This window comes from Gossypium arboreum, chromosome 2 (assembly GCF_025698485.1).
Source record: "Gossypium arboreum isolate Shixiya-1 chromosome 2, ASM2569848v2, whole genome shotgun sequence".
In the NCBI taxonomy this organism is placed as follows: domain Eukaryota; kingdom Viridiplantae; phylum Streptophyta; class Magnoliopsida; order Malvales; family Malvaceae; genus Gossypium; species Gossypium arboreum.
This window is the reverse complement of record NC_069071.1, coordinates 216738-230975: the sequence shown is the minus strand read 5'-3', so window position 1 is coordinate 230975 and position 14238 is coordinate 216738. Positions and strand designations below refer to the sequence as shown.

The window sequence follows — 14238 nt, the reverse complement described above, 5'->3', positions numbered from 1 at the left end:
ACTCCTATGTGGATGACGTGGCTAAGCCCGAATCTAGCTTGACGTTTGTCATTTACTAGGGCCAAGGTATACTTTTTTGGGTAAATTCATTCACTCATCTCATTATAGCGAGCCCAATGAACCAATATGGGCTTTTTGACGGTAAAATTGTCCCCATTTCTCATCAACTTTTTTGAGCTTTCAACAACTAGCGATAGCATCACGACTGTCACGAGTGTGGCTGATATCTACGAACTTGACTTTCAGATTTTTTTATTCTTTTAAGAAATGGACTCTTGAATTGAGCTTGTTGCTTCTTTGTGCAATCTGGGTATTAAAGAAAATGGCCAGTTTCGTTGGTTTATCAGCTTCTCAAAGTCAATTCTTGTATCGCTTCTCTCTCCCTATCTCTTCTCCTGCCTTCATTTCATCTTCAGTTCATTTAAAAGTACATTTCTTTGCCCCCATTGCTTTCTTTCTCTCTTTCCTTGTTTGATTCTAATCATTACTAATTCTGGGTTTTTTGTGTTTTTGAAGAAGCAAGCGCCGGTTCGGAGATTGCTTGTGCTTCCTATTAAGTGTTCATCTTCAGGGCCGAGTCAAGATACTGAGTCAGAAGCTGAAACGACGTCAGTTCCATCTTCTTCTTCTTTTTCTAGTTCATTGGCTTCGAGCAATTCCACGTATAATTGGCGTGCTGGGATTGGTGCCGTTGGGATCATTGAAACTGCTTACTTGACTTACCTCAAGCTCTCCGGTTCCGATGCCTTTTGCCCTCTTGGTGGTGGTAGTTGTGGTGATGTCCTCAACAGTGATTACGCCTTCGTTTTTGGTATTTAATTTCTCTTTTTTTTTTAAGATTTATTTATTTATCTATATATAAAGTTGTTGGGTTGAATGTGGAAACGAACCTGTATTCGTAATTTTCAATTGTGTTACTACATGCTTTAATGTCATAATCTTAGCCTAGGCATAAAATTTCAATTTGATTGTGGAAACCCCAAAAATGTTTTCTGAGGTAGCATGTTTGAAAGTGGATAATAATCGTAATAATAATTATTTGTGCTTATGCATTTATCAGGCGTTCCTCTTCCGTTACTTGGACTGATTGCTTATGGATTTGTTACGACACTCAGCTTGCAGTTGAGCGCGAAGAACTTACCTTTTGGGATCAACGAAACGACGGGTCGCTTGCTATTGCTTGGGAGCAGTACCTCCATGGCTACTGCTAGTGCATACTTTTTGTACATACTGAGTACAAAATTTGCTGGAACTTCTTGCTCCTACTGTCTAGCGTCGGCTTTATTATCGTTTAGTTTATTTTTCATTAGCCTAAAGGTTAGTATCAATTTGTTAGATGATATAGCTTTTGCCGGATTTATGCTTATAACCTGGTATACTCGGGTTTCCATTCTATTGTAGGATGTTGGGTTACAAGAGGTACAGAAAGTGGTGGGTTTACAAGTATGCATTGCAAGCTTGGTATTTGCCACGTTAAGTACATCATATAGCAAGTTACCATCTGCTCCTTCAAGGTGAGTGGATGTACATTGCTTATAGCATCTCTTTTGTTATTTGGATGGATATCTTTTTTTCAGCTGTCTTTTATCTTCAATTCTTTCTCTAAAGATATGGCTGCTATACTTATTTCTCCATTTTATCTTTGCCTTCACAGCCAAGCTAATATTGATCTTCCATATTTTACAACTGAGATAACAAAGGAATCAAGTCCTTTCGCGCTTTCTCTTGCAAGGCATCTACATTCTATAGGAGCTAAGATGTATGGGGCTTTTTGGTGTTCTCACTGTCTAGAACAAAAAGAGGTGCCTTTTTTGCTTTTAGTTCTCTCTTAGCGGTTCTAATTTAACTGTAAGGTACCCTTCGAATTCTCTGATGAATACAGGGTATTTATGAAGTTTTGCTAATTGTCAAGAAATAATGCACTTTGAGATACGTTCACCGATTATTATTGTCATGTCAAAGTTCTAAGAATTCACTTAGGATTTGGCCAGAAAAGAAAACGGACCATAGGTGTTGCAGTTGTAACAAATGCTTGGTTTCAGTGAAGTTGTGTTTTGACTTCCAAAATGAAAGTGGTCTCTTTAAATGAATTAAGTAATGTGAAGTCAATGAGTATCTTTGGAATTCTTGTCCATTTTCATATTAACACCAAATTATTTGGTATGTCAGTCAAGAGCTGGATATGTTCAGCAATCCCCATAGGAATAACATTACTCCTTCGAGCATCTAGAACTTATAGGAATTGCTAGGTACCTCCTAATATTGGTTTCGCCATGATACTTGGCTTCTCATATTAGATTTGATTAGGAAGACGAGTCTAATGCTTTCTTTCTCTAAGAATAGCCGTGTTAAATATATATATAATCACCTGCTTTTTGCAGTGATCATCTGTTTCCCTTTACTTATTTTATGGGAATACCTGTGCCTTTGATTCGTTTATAAGTATGGCATCCATCGGCATTTATTTCTCTTACCAATGCAAACAGATGTTTGGACGTGAGGCAGCAAAGTTGTTGGACTACATTGAATGCTTTCCCGATGGATATAAGACGGGAACAAAAATGATCAAGGCATGCGCAGATGCAAATTTAGAAGGATTCCCAACTTGGGTTATTAATGGTCAGGTGAGGAAGCCTTTCCATTTCGTAATTCTCCTCATCTTTAGACCATATATGTTCATAATACAGGTATCTTTTGCTTAAATGTCGTATCAGAATAGTCTATATTCTCATATAAGCATCTACGACTATACCATTTTCCAGGTTTTGAGTGGAGAGATGGAATTGGAAAAACTTGCCGAGGTATCCGGGTTCCAATTCAATGAATAAGTAGACTATAATCTACACTGGCATTTGTACAGTTTACAGAAGATTTGCTTGCCCTGGCTTAGATTTCAAAAGATGGAAAGTCTGTTTCTCTCGGTCACGTAGGATTTGATCTATATAACAAATGTAGGAAGCACAAAGGTATGAAAATGGTAGATATTTCAATCCCCTCTTATATAATCCATGTATGAAACCTTTGGTGTACTTTGAGCGGAGCTGTCACCTTAATTATGATTATTAAAATGTTACTTATTTGCTTGCCATGAACGGCTAAAATGCCAAATTTTCTTCTTGGTGTTATTGTGAACTATTTTCTAGGACATGGACCACATGGTCCCCCACAAGGTCACAACAGTTTGATATGAGATGTTTCGAATGTTGTTTAATCCATTTTCTTCAATTTGGTTATGGGACCTAGGTGGTTTTAGAAAGGATAAGAAAAAAAATCCTAGTAAAAGATCAATGAAACTGGCTTTTTTTATTTGACAAAGACAAGACAACCAACTCTTTTAAATGTACTATTGCCATGTTACAATGTAGTATTAGATCAACTAGAATGGAGTTTTGTTTTGGTGAGTGATGAATAAATTATTATTATTATTATTATTATTTGCAGCAATATATTACATTGATGTTTGATTTTGTTTCAATCCTTAATCTTCTACTTTAAACTTAAAATCAAGTTTCTCAACCCTTTTCATGATAGATTAAGGAAGGAAAAAATGTCAAATTGTGGTTTTGGTCCTTCAATTATGTTTAAATTTGAGATTTAATCCATATATTAATTTGACATATTTTGATCTTTTACTATTATAATGAAATTACTTAGTTTGATGTGGATTGTTTCTTAGAAAGTTTAATTATGAATTTCATCTTTTATGAAAGAAAATTGAGAAGTTAATCATTTCATTTTAAAATGTCAGAATTTGATTCGTATTTTTTACAAAATTGAAAATTTGGTCTAATTGTGTAATACTATTTAACGGCTCAAGTTCATATGTTTATAATTAAATTAATTTCTTAGTTTTCACAAAAATTAAAATAAAGAGATTAAATTTTCAATTTTATAAAGTAGTGGGATGTAGTTCACAATTAAACCTGTTGAAAAAAAAATCCCTTTTAACTCATTATGCACATATGAACTTTTTGTATAGATACATTAATCATTTAATTAATTAATGGAATTAAAAAACAGTTGAGGGATTAAATTATGTGAAACTAAAATACAAAAAAATAAATCACAAAATTTAGCATAATAGAAGGACTAAAACCATAATTTAAGCCGAAAAAGCCTTCAAAAGAAGGGACCCAGTCGAGCTCATGACCCTGGCTCCACAATGGAAGATGCTTTAGAATATTCCCCTTATTATTCAAACATAAAATGACAATTGACTTTATCCCTTGAAACCCGATCCAAAGTTTCCTCTATAAATATAATTTCAATCTTTATCCTTTAATGATTCAAAATTGCTGCTTACACAGAATAACAATGGCATCTCAAATTTCAGAGTCCGATCTCCTTCACAAACTCGACATTTTCAAGATCCAAGGCAAAGATAAACGCGGCCACAAGATTCTTCGCATTACCGGAAAATCGTTCCCCGGTAAAGTTTTTTATTATCTTTTATTGTAATTCGATTTCAATTAGGTTTCTGATTCTGATTACTATTTTTTTTTATCAGCTCGGTTTTTGAGCGTTGATGTTTTGAAGGAGTATTTAGATGAGTATATATTTCCAAGGCTTTCAAAGAAGCCGTTTTCGGTGTTGTACATGCATACCGGAGTTCAAAGGACCGACAACTTTCCGGGAATCTCAGCCCTCCGATCAATCTATGATGCTATTCCGGTCACCGTCAAAGATAATCTCCAATCCGTTTATTTTCTGCACCCTGGCCTCCAGTCTCGGCTCTTCCTTGCGACTTTCGGCCGCCTTTTCTTTGGCGACGGGTAATATTAACATAATGTCAAATTCTGGATTTAGTCCTTCTAACTATGTTGAAATTTAGGATTTAGTATTTAATCCAATTATTAAGTATTACCGACACGATTTTTTAACCATGGAGTGCTATAATGGTTAGGTTGTACGGGAAATTGAGATACCTTAGCAGGGTGGATTACCTATGGGAGCACGTAAGGAGAAACGAGATTGAGGTCCCTGATTTCGTGTATGATCACGATGAAGATTTGGAGTACCGTCCGATGATGATGGAGTACGGTTTGGATAGTGATGATCCTCACCCTAGGGTCTACGCCGCACCGGCAGTCGCGGTTGATTCACCTTCTGCTTCTATCTACTCCATGAGATGCATCTCATAGAGACAAATTGTAATTAATTATAAATTAGCAGGCGTATGATATGATAAGCTCTTTTTTTTGCAACTTTAGTTCATTATTATTAGATTATTACATCAAACATAAGAATTTCGATATGATTCCGGCTAAACAACGCCGATACCAAAGATAGGGTTGAAGGAAGCATCGCGGTTCAATTTAATGGCATTTGCTATTGAGAAGATCTCACCATCGAAGCTCGAAGACGAACCTTCAAACATGAGATTGTTACCAACCTTACATTGATGCCAACAGAGAGATATGTAAATAGTAAAGCATATGATATCGTATATCGTATATCAGAGAGATATGTAAATAGTAAAGCATATGATATCGTATGTCGTATACTTTTTTTTTTTTGAAAGAGACACAAATAGAGTGTTGAAATAAGTTGAATTTAAGTCTATTTTGCATAATAGATTAATATAAATATCTATTGGTCACTGTCAAATTTTAAAAATGAGTAAATTAATATTTTCAGTAATTTAAAATTAAATTAATCTTTTAAGTAATTTAAAATAATTTTTAAAATTAAAATAATTATAAATAATTTTAAATATATATGATTTTAAATTTATGTATTTTGACATGGAATTAATTATACTGTAACAAGATTTAATTTGACATGTTTAGTCCTATACATTATTCTGTTAAATTTTCAATCTAATTTTACTTTTAAAAATTGGTTTCAATATGTTAGAAAGAGGTACACGTGTTGATTATTTTGTTAATCATGTTTAGTTTTTAATAGTAGAAATAAATAAAATTGTAATAAAAAAAGACCAGTTTGCTCTTTGATGATTTAAGTATAAGAGTAATTTATTTATTTTTTGAGTAAATAAGATAAAATATAATCTGATTTTTAATATAAGAACCTCCATTGTACTTTTATCATTACCTCCCTCATAAGCCCAGTGTAATTTGACTTAAGAGGCCCAGTTCAGCTACATTGTTAACAAAATTGGGTCAACAAGGAAATGGACACATCGGCCATTTTCAACCTCTTCTTCTCCGTCCCTATGGCTCCATTTTAAGTCCCTGTACAATATCGCTTCAACAGTGAACTGTCGTCGGCCAATTTACTTTCGAAAGCACAGCTTTGAAATTTCCCTGTGCTTGGATAGTAGGTAAACTTTAAAATTTCATATTTTTGGAAAATCTTTAGAAACAGTCATTGAGTTTAGTGTTTCACTGTTTCATGGTTTTTTTTGACAGGAAATGGTTTTCTTGTGCTGGGCTCGACCTTCACCCGAGCAACAGAAATCTTGTATTAGCAAGTACTAAAAAGCATGCTATTAGTTGATTTTCTAAATTCAAAACTGGGTATATTTCTTTATTTTTCTGTATGGGAATTTGCTCATTTTCATGTTTAAAAATTATCACCAGGTCAGGCGCATTCAATTATGACACCAAATATAAAGGAGCTACTTCAAAGCCTGTGTCTTGTATCAAAGAAGACAAGGAGCTTTCCAAAGATGGTTATTTAATAAACCATGCAAGGGTTTTGATCGGTTCTGGTTTTGAGACCTATGAAAAGGGCAAAACAGCATTGCAGAATTGGAAGTTTGTGTCTTTTTCTTGTATATTATGTTTTGGTATATATTGAGAGAGGCAGGCATATATATATATGTGTGTAATGTAAGTTGCTATTGGTTTTTTGCAGGCATTTTGGATTAGATTGGGCATTTGTTGATCCCAAAACTCCAATTCAAAATGGGGTTAAATTCTGTGTTTGTCTCAAGGAATTTTTACCATGGGTCATTATGCCTCTCCAAGTGGTGTATGTGAATGAAAACACTAGGGCTAAAACTAAGAAGAGTTTAGCCTCTTTTGGTTTTGGCAGTGGCACATTACAGGGTCACCTACTGGTTAGTACTTTTTTTTTTGGTTGGTAATGGCTGATGATCAGTATGAAGTGCTTTTATTTTATTTTATTTTATTATTATTATTATTTTTTTTTTCTGTTTCCATTGTTGCTTATTGCTGCATATTAGATGGCCCATGAATGCTCCATATTAAGACTGAATTTTGCCTCCTTCACTCAAACAAAAATTGGGTAAGTTAGTCCCTACACATTAGATCGAAGAGCAAATTGGTCATTTTGTTAAAAATTTCATTCATTTCTACCTTTAAAAACTGGTATTTGTATGCTAGCATGAAGTACACATGGCATGTGACGTGTCACTATCTAGTTATTCAATTAGCCATATCAGTTATTACTAGTATAATTGGATGAAAATTTTTGCAGAAATGATCAATTTGCTCTTTGAGCTAACGTACAAGAATTAATTTACTCATTGTTTGAGTAAAAGGAGCAAAACGCAATTTAACTCCTAATACAAGGGATACTTTTACCCATGATTGATGATAACCTTTGATAACAAGGTATTGGACATTGTTTTTTACTGGAAATCAGGCTGGGGAAGAACGGTTTACGATCGAGCTGGACGAGAACGATCAAGTGTGGTATGAAGTACTTTCCTTCTCAAAGCCTGCTCACTTTCTGTCGTTTATCGGTTATCCTTATGTTCAACTTAGGCAAAAATATTTTGCTCATCAGTCTGCCAATGCTGTTCTGAAACATGTGTAGCAACTCTATGTATATGGATTCATATAGCTACGTAGTATGTTTGGTTGACTCGAGAAATTGAAACCTTTGAACCTTAAGAGCCTCATTCTTAGTAAAATATTTCTATTTACAGATATATATGATGGCATTAGCAAATCACATAAACCTACTGCTTTGCAAACTCGAAGCACTAGAGGGTGGCAGGAATCAACTATCTGAAAGATCCCCAACCCTTCAAAATCAGAGAGACGACGACATATTCGTCTCTAGCCAAGCAATGGCACAAACCAAACCTTGGCCTCACCGGGATGCAGTCCACTAAAGAAGAAACAGGAGAGCACCAACAAACAAAAGCATAATAAAAACATAAAAACATAGCCTAAAAAGAGAAGAGAAGAAAAGGGCGGAGAAGGAGCACATGGTACTAAACCTAGTACAAGAGGCATAAAAATTGAACAGAAATCTAGTACAAGTTAAAAACTTTTGCAGAGCCTGGAACATGATATATCAATTACCCTACCAAATTCAATAGTTGAAATGCTTTAAAAAGCTTAATTAAAGCTTGAACCTGCACACTGTTCTAAAACATAACTATCCAATAAACAGAAAAATCTATGCTTTGTAGTCCATCAATGCATGTCTAGGATAAATGAGCTAACAATCCACATGAGAAACAACTGAAAATGTCTATGCCAATACAAGGGAACAATAACCTAAGCTTAAAAATGATTGCAATCTTACAATGTCTGTCTGGTTTTTTAGTTATTGTGTGATAAGACAATTCTTCACAAACATCAGTCAAGCACTTATTTTCCACATAATGATAAAACAAGACAAATCAAGAACATTACTTGCTTGCTGCAAACAAACTTAAACAGATTTGTTCACCTTTAGAAACAAGCAATGAGGAAAGTTGATATAAAGAAGATACCATAATGATACCTTATGAACACAAGACCTGAAATCATAGTTACATCTAATGTCATGTTCCACATTAATTTGCAGTGAACCATGATGGAGGACAAAGCATATCAGAGCAACCAGGGAAAGATAATATGCTCCCAATCCTTCGATCAGCCAAGTCGAAGACAGAAACACCATGACTTTTTGATCCTATAAATTCATCACCCTTGAAATAAATACAATTCCCTTTATTACATCCACTAACTTCCTTAATTGGAACAAAGAAATTTAATACCTTTCCCAAGAACAAAATCTGATCATTTAGACTCGTAATCTCAATCCATCTTCCCCAATCTTCATCCAACTTATAAATCTTAAAATCAACCACACTTGGATCCCATTTACCATAAGGATTTTGACTTGTTCTAGCTCGATCAAAGTATCTATCAGCTACATAAAGTAGTTCAGAACATACCACTAAATTTTTCTTTTTACCACCACTTAAAACAGGAGGAGTGTATTGTATCACCTTTAAAGAAGAAGAATCAACAAATGAAACAGTTCCCCATCTGTCTATGGCAATAAATTGTCCTTTATAAACTGCAATATCATCATAACGAAACTTGTTACTTATTTCCTTCATATGTTCATCCCCATTTCTCCATAAAAGCAACCTTCCATGGTCACAAAGAACAAGAACCATACAAACCTTGTCATCATACTCTGGCAAAACAACAGCTTTTAATACATTTGAATGACTAATTTTGCAAATATACCCTCGGGTTACTTCCATTATTGGGTAATCCAGCAAGTTTAAAACTTTGGGGAATTCCTTAAGCGGGATATCTGAAATGGGATTTATGATACGAAACTTACCTTCTTGTTGGGTTTCTTCAAGCTTAAGCAATGAAGATTGATTGATGATACACACAGTAGTTTTAACAATAGATGAAGGCACTGTATGGTAAGGTGATGATTCAGCTTCTAATTCAGGATCGTATGATTCATAGAACGGTAAAGGGATTCGAATACGGTAATCGGGTTTGGGTTCTTTAAGGAGGGTAATTTGGAGTTGGAGATGCCAATTATTTGTGTGAGAAAGGGGCAATGAATATCGCCATCGCCTACATACGCTGCGAAATCGGATCATATCGAAGTGACCGCTGACATATTGACCGATCTTTGTCAACAGTTCGTCGGGGAGACCGGACCAATCTCTTCTACCCATTCACACAACACTTTTTTCTTGAAAATCCTCAAACTGGACGGAGTTGCTGATGGTGCGAAGCGAAAACTAAAAATCCCTTTTCTATAACTGGAACTGCAGCAGTTTCGTAAGATTTAAGAAACTAACGGAGCAATAGAGGCCAATAATATAGGGGCGAATGGTAAAAGTGGTATGAAATTTTTAAAATTTTAAATTAATAAAGGGAAAATTTTATTTTGACCCTAAAATTATAAAAATTTAATTTAATCTTTTAAAATTATAAAGATATAAATTATTAAAAATTAAAATTTCATTTTGGTCCTCCTAAAAGAATTTTTTGGTTTCTCTTCTGTGCATGTATAATTTTTAATAGTAGAAACAGATAAATTTTAATAAAATAATTGATTTGTTTTTGATAGAACATTCATGGACTAATTTACTTATTTTATAAATTTAAAAAAAAGTAAAAATAAAATCTAATTTTTCATTAAGAAACTTAAATACTCATACAAACATGTTACAAGACAAAATAGGGCGGCAACTATCTCATTAAACAAGGTTTTAACACTTTGTACAACATACATTACGATTGGATATAGCTAAGTAAAATCCAAACATGACAGCTTTATATCAATAATTTAACTTTAAGTTAAATTATTATTTGGGGCATAAACGAAATAATTATTTTCACATTATGATTAGCTGAATTTTTTTTAACTTAAGTTAGATCTTGAAGTTAATAACTATTCCTACATTAAAGTCTGAATTATGCAACTACTCTCATATTAGGGTTGAAATTTTTCTTTATGTCCAAGTTAATCACTAAACTTGGCAATTGTTTCCGAATTGAGACTTGATGGTTTTTAAGGAAATATCAAGGATTAATTTGGATAAATAAAAGTTCAAGCTTCGATATGGGGAAATTGCTAAGTTTAAAATCTAACTTGAACAAAAAAAAAATCAGGTAATAATGTGGGAACAATTGTCAAGTTCAAGGCCTAACTTGAAAAAAAAAGTTCAAACCCCAATTTAGAAATAATTGTCAAGTTTAGGTCCCAAAAAGTAATTTAACCCTTTTTAACTTAAACAGATTTGTTCATAAAGAAGATACCATAATGATGCCTTATGAACACCCTGCTAATGTCATGGTCCATAATAATTTGCGGTGAACCATGATGGAGGAGGCCAAAGTAAATAAGAGCAATCAGGGAAAGATAATATCTTGCCGATGCTTCCATCGACCAAGTCGAAAACGCCAATGCCATTGCTGTTGGTACATAAAAGCTTAACTCAGAAATTTGAAACTCAATCAAACATTGACTTCTTAAGTTTGAGACCAACTAGAGATGTTATCGAGCTACTTGAGCTCAAGCTTTCCAGTAGGCTTGGCTTAACTCGATCACACCTCTACTAATATTTATACCTCCAATCAAGTTAAAAGAAAATACGTGTTTAAGAACATTTGAACACATATGCTCTTAATTGTTGTAATAATAACTATATCAACTAAATTAAGACTTAATTGAATATATATCTTTTATAAATAATACTTTAGTATATGCATCAATATATTATATATAATATTATTCACATATAGATTATTTAGTGTGTATATATATTGAATATGTAATGATTAACAATGAATCAAGCTTAAATAGTCATACAAACTTGTAGTTACACGACAAAATAGGGTGGCAGGCACCTCATTGCTACAAAATACATAGGATTCTCTGCAATTATTGAATAGAAAAAAGGTTTGAACTTATATAATCATCTTTATTTGATTCCATGCTTGGATTAAAAGGACAGAACATCCCAGATTCTGTCTTTTCTTTGGGTGTTAAAAACAAAGTGGGGATCCTAAATGTTAACCCCCAGCAACTGACTGAAATTCATGGGAACCATAATTGGCTCTGCTGCACCAAACAGAGTCAAGGCAACCAACTCCGAAGCCCTTTGTGTCGGATGAAACTGGTCCCAAAACAAGTACTCGTCACGGTTCGAACAAAAGCTTGCCGTTTGATTGCAACCGTAAGTCCCATTCCCACAGCATGCAGCTGCAATGTTCTTCAAACCAAAGGCCAACATGTCCCCCGTCAAAACACGGGTCATCAAAAACGTATTCCCCACCGAATACTTCATGTCTTGGACAGTGGAGCTGAACTGTTCTAATGAGCTCCCAACGTCGAAATAGAATTGTACTGCCATCGCTTGAGCTGGTTCGAAGCAGCTGTTGTTACCGGTGAAGACAGCTCGAGCAAATGGGGTACACCCGATTGGTGGAACCGTTAAAATGCCGAACGTTCGTGCTCCAAGCTCGTATAGAGTCTGACATATATATGTAAAAGAAATTTAAAAACAGGTTTTAAGTAGTGAAACAAATTATAAAACAAGGCCAAATCAATTCGGAACCTTTATATGGTATTCGTATGTGGATATAAGGGTCGCATTGAACTCCGCTAAGGACATTGGTTTGCTGAGGTTAAGCAGATATTCAAACATGTCGTTGCTTCCAATGCTGATAAGAATGAATGCTTTCGACAGGATTTTATCGGTTGCTTCTTCACTCCCTGTCATGTTTGTTATGTTTGAACGAATGGTTGAAAAATGTTGGATCTGCTCCTCCAATGGGATCACCCTTTTCTGCATATGTAATACGTATATACTTTAAGCCTAGTTTCAGAATTTAAAAAAGGATTAATTTCACTGGGAAACCTCAAAACTATAGCTTAGATTCTAAATTAGTGTACAAATTTTAAAACGTTTTAATCGAGTCCTCAAAGGGATATTGTTGAAAAACACTTACTGCCTTTCCAGTATCTCTTAAAACACCGGATCCTCCAGAGGCAAAGTTGGCACCTTGCAGTATATTCTTCTGGAAATTGGATGGATCATTGACAAGGTACAAAAATGGTGGTGGACTCTTCTTTAGACCCAACAGTCTCACTAAACAAAAACCAAACAAGTGATCATTGATATCAGTCACTATATAGAGGAAATTATGGAAATGCATGGGGATTGTGTTGTGCTAGCAATGAAGAAACCAATGTTATGTTTCTATATACCTATCTGATCAGCAGTGTTAAGGCCATTGCTGAACCTCCCTGTTGGCTTCGAGTAAGGGAAATCGATACCATTGAAATAGAAATCTGCCCTTGCGGCGGACTCGGGTATGAAGTTGTTGGTACCGACGTCGAGGGTAGAGTCCCCAAATATATAGACGGCCGGTGGTGGTGGTGATGGTGCCCCAGCCTGGAGAAGTAGCAGTGAAGTTACCGCAATTGACACAAAAACACCATGAAAACATGTCTTTGCCATGTGACCGTGGCTATTCGACCCTGGATTCCAACTTATTATTAATTATATAAAACTAAAACATGGGAGGTGATTATTGAGTATTTATAAATGTAACGTGAATTAGAAGTAAAGCTAAAAGGGTTCCTTGTTTACAAGCTGTCAAGACAACGATTCTGCAGGCGGTGTATACTGTAAAAAAGAATCTACAAGAATCTGCAGGGGAAAATTATGTAGGTTTTGGGAGAGGATGATTGGTGAGAAAATTTACGTGGCGTGGCGACATGTCTAAGCTGGATGTTCCAAATCCGACGTTAAAATCTCGATGTTGGCAGGGTTGTCTTTTCTTTGGAAGAAACTAGAAAACAGTGGCAGTCAGTTTCATCTTCCTCACAATTTTCTCCCATTTCATGCATGCCTCCAAATACTTATTTTACGTAAACAATGAAGTTTCCTCCGATCATCTGCTTGCATTTGTTTCCTTTTTATTCTTTGACAGGGACAACTAATCCTTAATAAATCCCTTTGTGTAAACATTACTATCTATAAGTCTTCCTATGACTTCTAGGTAGCAAAGTAGGTGAGCTGCAATGCCTCCATTTTTTAAGAACTAAATGTAAAATTCACCCTTATTTTATATATATATATATATATATATATATATATATATTATCAAAATTGGTATTTAAAATTCAATATCAATAAAATGTGAAACGTGACATATTGTTATTGATAAGTAGATTTTGAGGATAAAATGGGATGAAATTAATAAATTAAGGGTAAAATGACATGAGATTAATAATTTAAGTATATTTTTACAAAAAATAAATAAATATGTAAATGGAAAATATGGTATAATTTGAGGATGAATTTTGTAGTCTAATGGATCTTTAAACCATTGAAATTTATGAAACTTTTATTGGGTTTGGGTGGAAGATCAACAGCAAAGAAATCAAAGAAATCAACAAAATGGTTTATTTTGATTTTAGTCCCTATACTATATTAAAATTTAATCCTTCTATTTACTTTGGCATGAATTGATTATCTACTTTTCATTATTATATGTCCCAATTGATAAAATTGTTAGTTGCTATCATTAAGGTGATGAA

The 14238-nt window shown here is 34.3% G+C and overlaps 5 protein-coding genes across 7 annotated transcripts; 3 read left to right on the top strand and 2 right to left on the bottom strand.

The window, feature by feature from the left end:
• The first annotated feature begins 143 nt into the window (after nt 1-143).
• LOC108469947 (thiol-disulfide oxidoreductase LTO1) lies at nt 144-3108 on the top strand. Its single transcript, XM_017771082.2, has 7 exons — nt 144-427; nt 517-811; nt 1061-1317; nt 1402-1514; nt 1655-1802; nt 2487-2624; nt 2763-3108. The coding sequence occupies exons 1-7, from the start codon at nt 323-325 to the stop codon at nt 2826-2828; spliced, it is 1122 nt and encodes a 373-aa protein (XP_017626571.1). The 5' UTR covers nt 144-322; the 3' UTR covers nt 2829-3108.
• A 1051-nt stretch (nt 3109-4159) lies between these two features.
• LOC108480876 (uncharacterized) lies at nt 4160-5557 on the top strand. Its single transcript, XM_017784004.2, has 3 exons — nt 4160-4429; nt 4508-4772; nt 4904-5557. Exons 1-3 carry the CDS (start codon nt 4282-4284, stop codon nt 5139-5141), a joined length of 651 nt encoding a protein of 216 aa, XP_017639493.1. The 5' UTR covers nt 4160-4281; the 3' UTR covers nt 5142-5557.
• A 527-nt stretch (nt 5558-6084) lies between these two features.
• Nucleotides 6085-7861, top strand: LOC108467237 (UPF0548 protein At2g17695). Of its 2 annotated transcripts, none has more exons than XM_053023196.1 (5): nt 6085-6283; nt 6372-6433; nt 6543-6719; nt 6820-7024; nt 7542-7670. In XM_053023196.1, exons 2-5 carry the CDS (start codon nt 6375-6377, stop codon nt 7626-7628), a joined length of 528 nt encoding a protein of 175 aa, XP_052879156.1. In that variant the 5' UTR covers nt 6085-6283; nt 6372-6374; the 3' UTR covers nt 7629-7670. The 2 variants fall into 2 exon arrangements, with proteins under 2 accessions (XP_052879156.1, XP_017623318.1); XM_017767829.2 differs by having other exon boundaries at nt 6097-6283; nt 7573-7861.
• A 645-nt stretch (nt 7862-8506) lies between these two features.
• On the bottom strand, nt 8507-10005 carry LOC108467231 (F-box protein SKIP23). 2 transcript variants are annotated; one of them, XM_053023186.1, is made up of 2 exons: nt 9158-10005; nt 8824-9078 (listed from the first exon to the last, which is right to left on the bottom strand). In XM_053023186.1, the coding sequence occupies exons 1-2, from the start codon at nt 9854-9856 to the stop codon at nt 8950-8952; spliced, it is 828 nt and encodes a 275-aa protein (XP_052879146.1). In that variant the 5' UTR covers nt 9857-10005; the 3' UTR covers nt 8824-8949. The 2 variants fall into 2 exon arrangements, with proteins under 2 accessions (XP_017623313.1, XP_052879146.1); XM_017767824.2 differs by having other exon boundaries at nt 8507-10005.
• Nucleotides 10006-11695: 1690 nt separating this feature from the next.
• LOC108484973 (GDSL esterase/lipase At5g33370-like) lies at nt 11696-13606 on the bottom strand. Its single transcript, XM_017788850.2, has 5 exons — nt 13401-13606; nt 12901-13087; nt 12642-12781; nt 12248-12478; nt 11696-12163 (listed from the first exon to the last, which is right to left on the bottom strand). The coding sequence occupies exons 1-5, from the start codon at nt 13413-13415 to the stop codon at nt 11696-11698; spliced, it is 1041 nt and encodes a 346-aa protein (XP_017644339.2). The 5' UTR covers nt 13416-13606.
• Between the last annotated feature and the right edge of the window lie 632 nt (nt 13607-14238).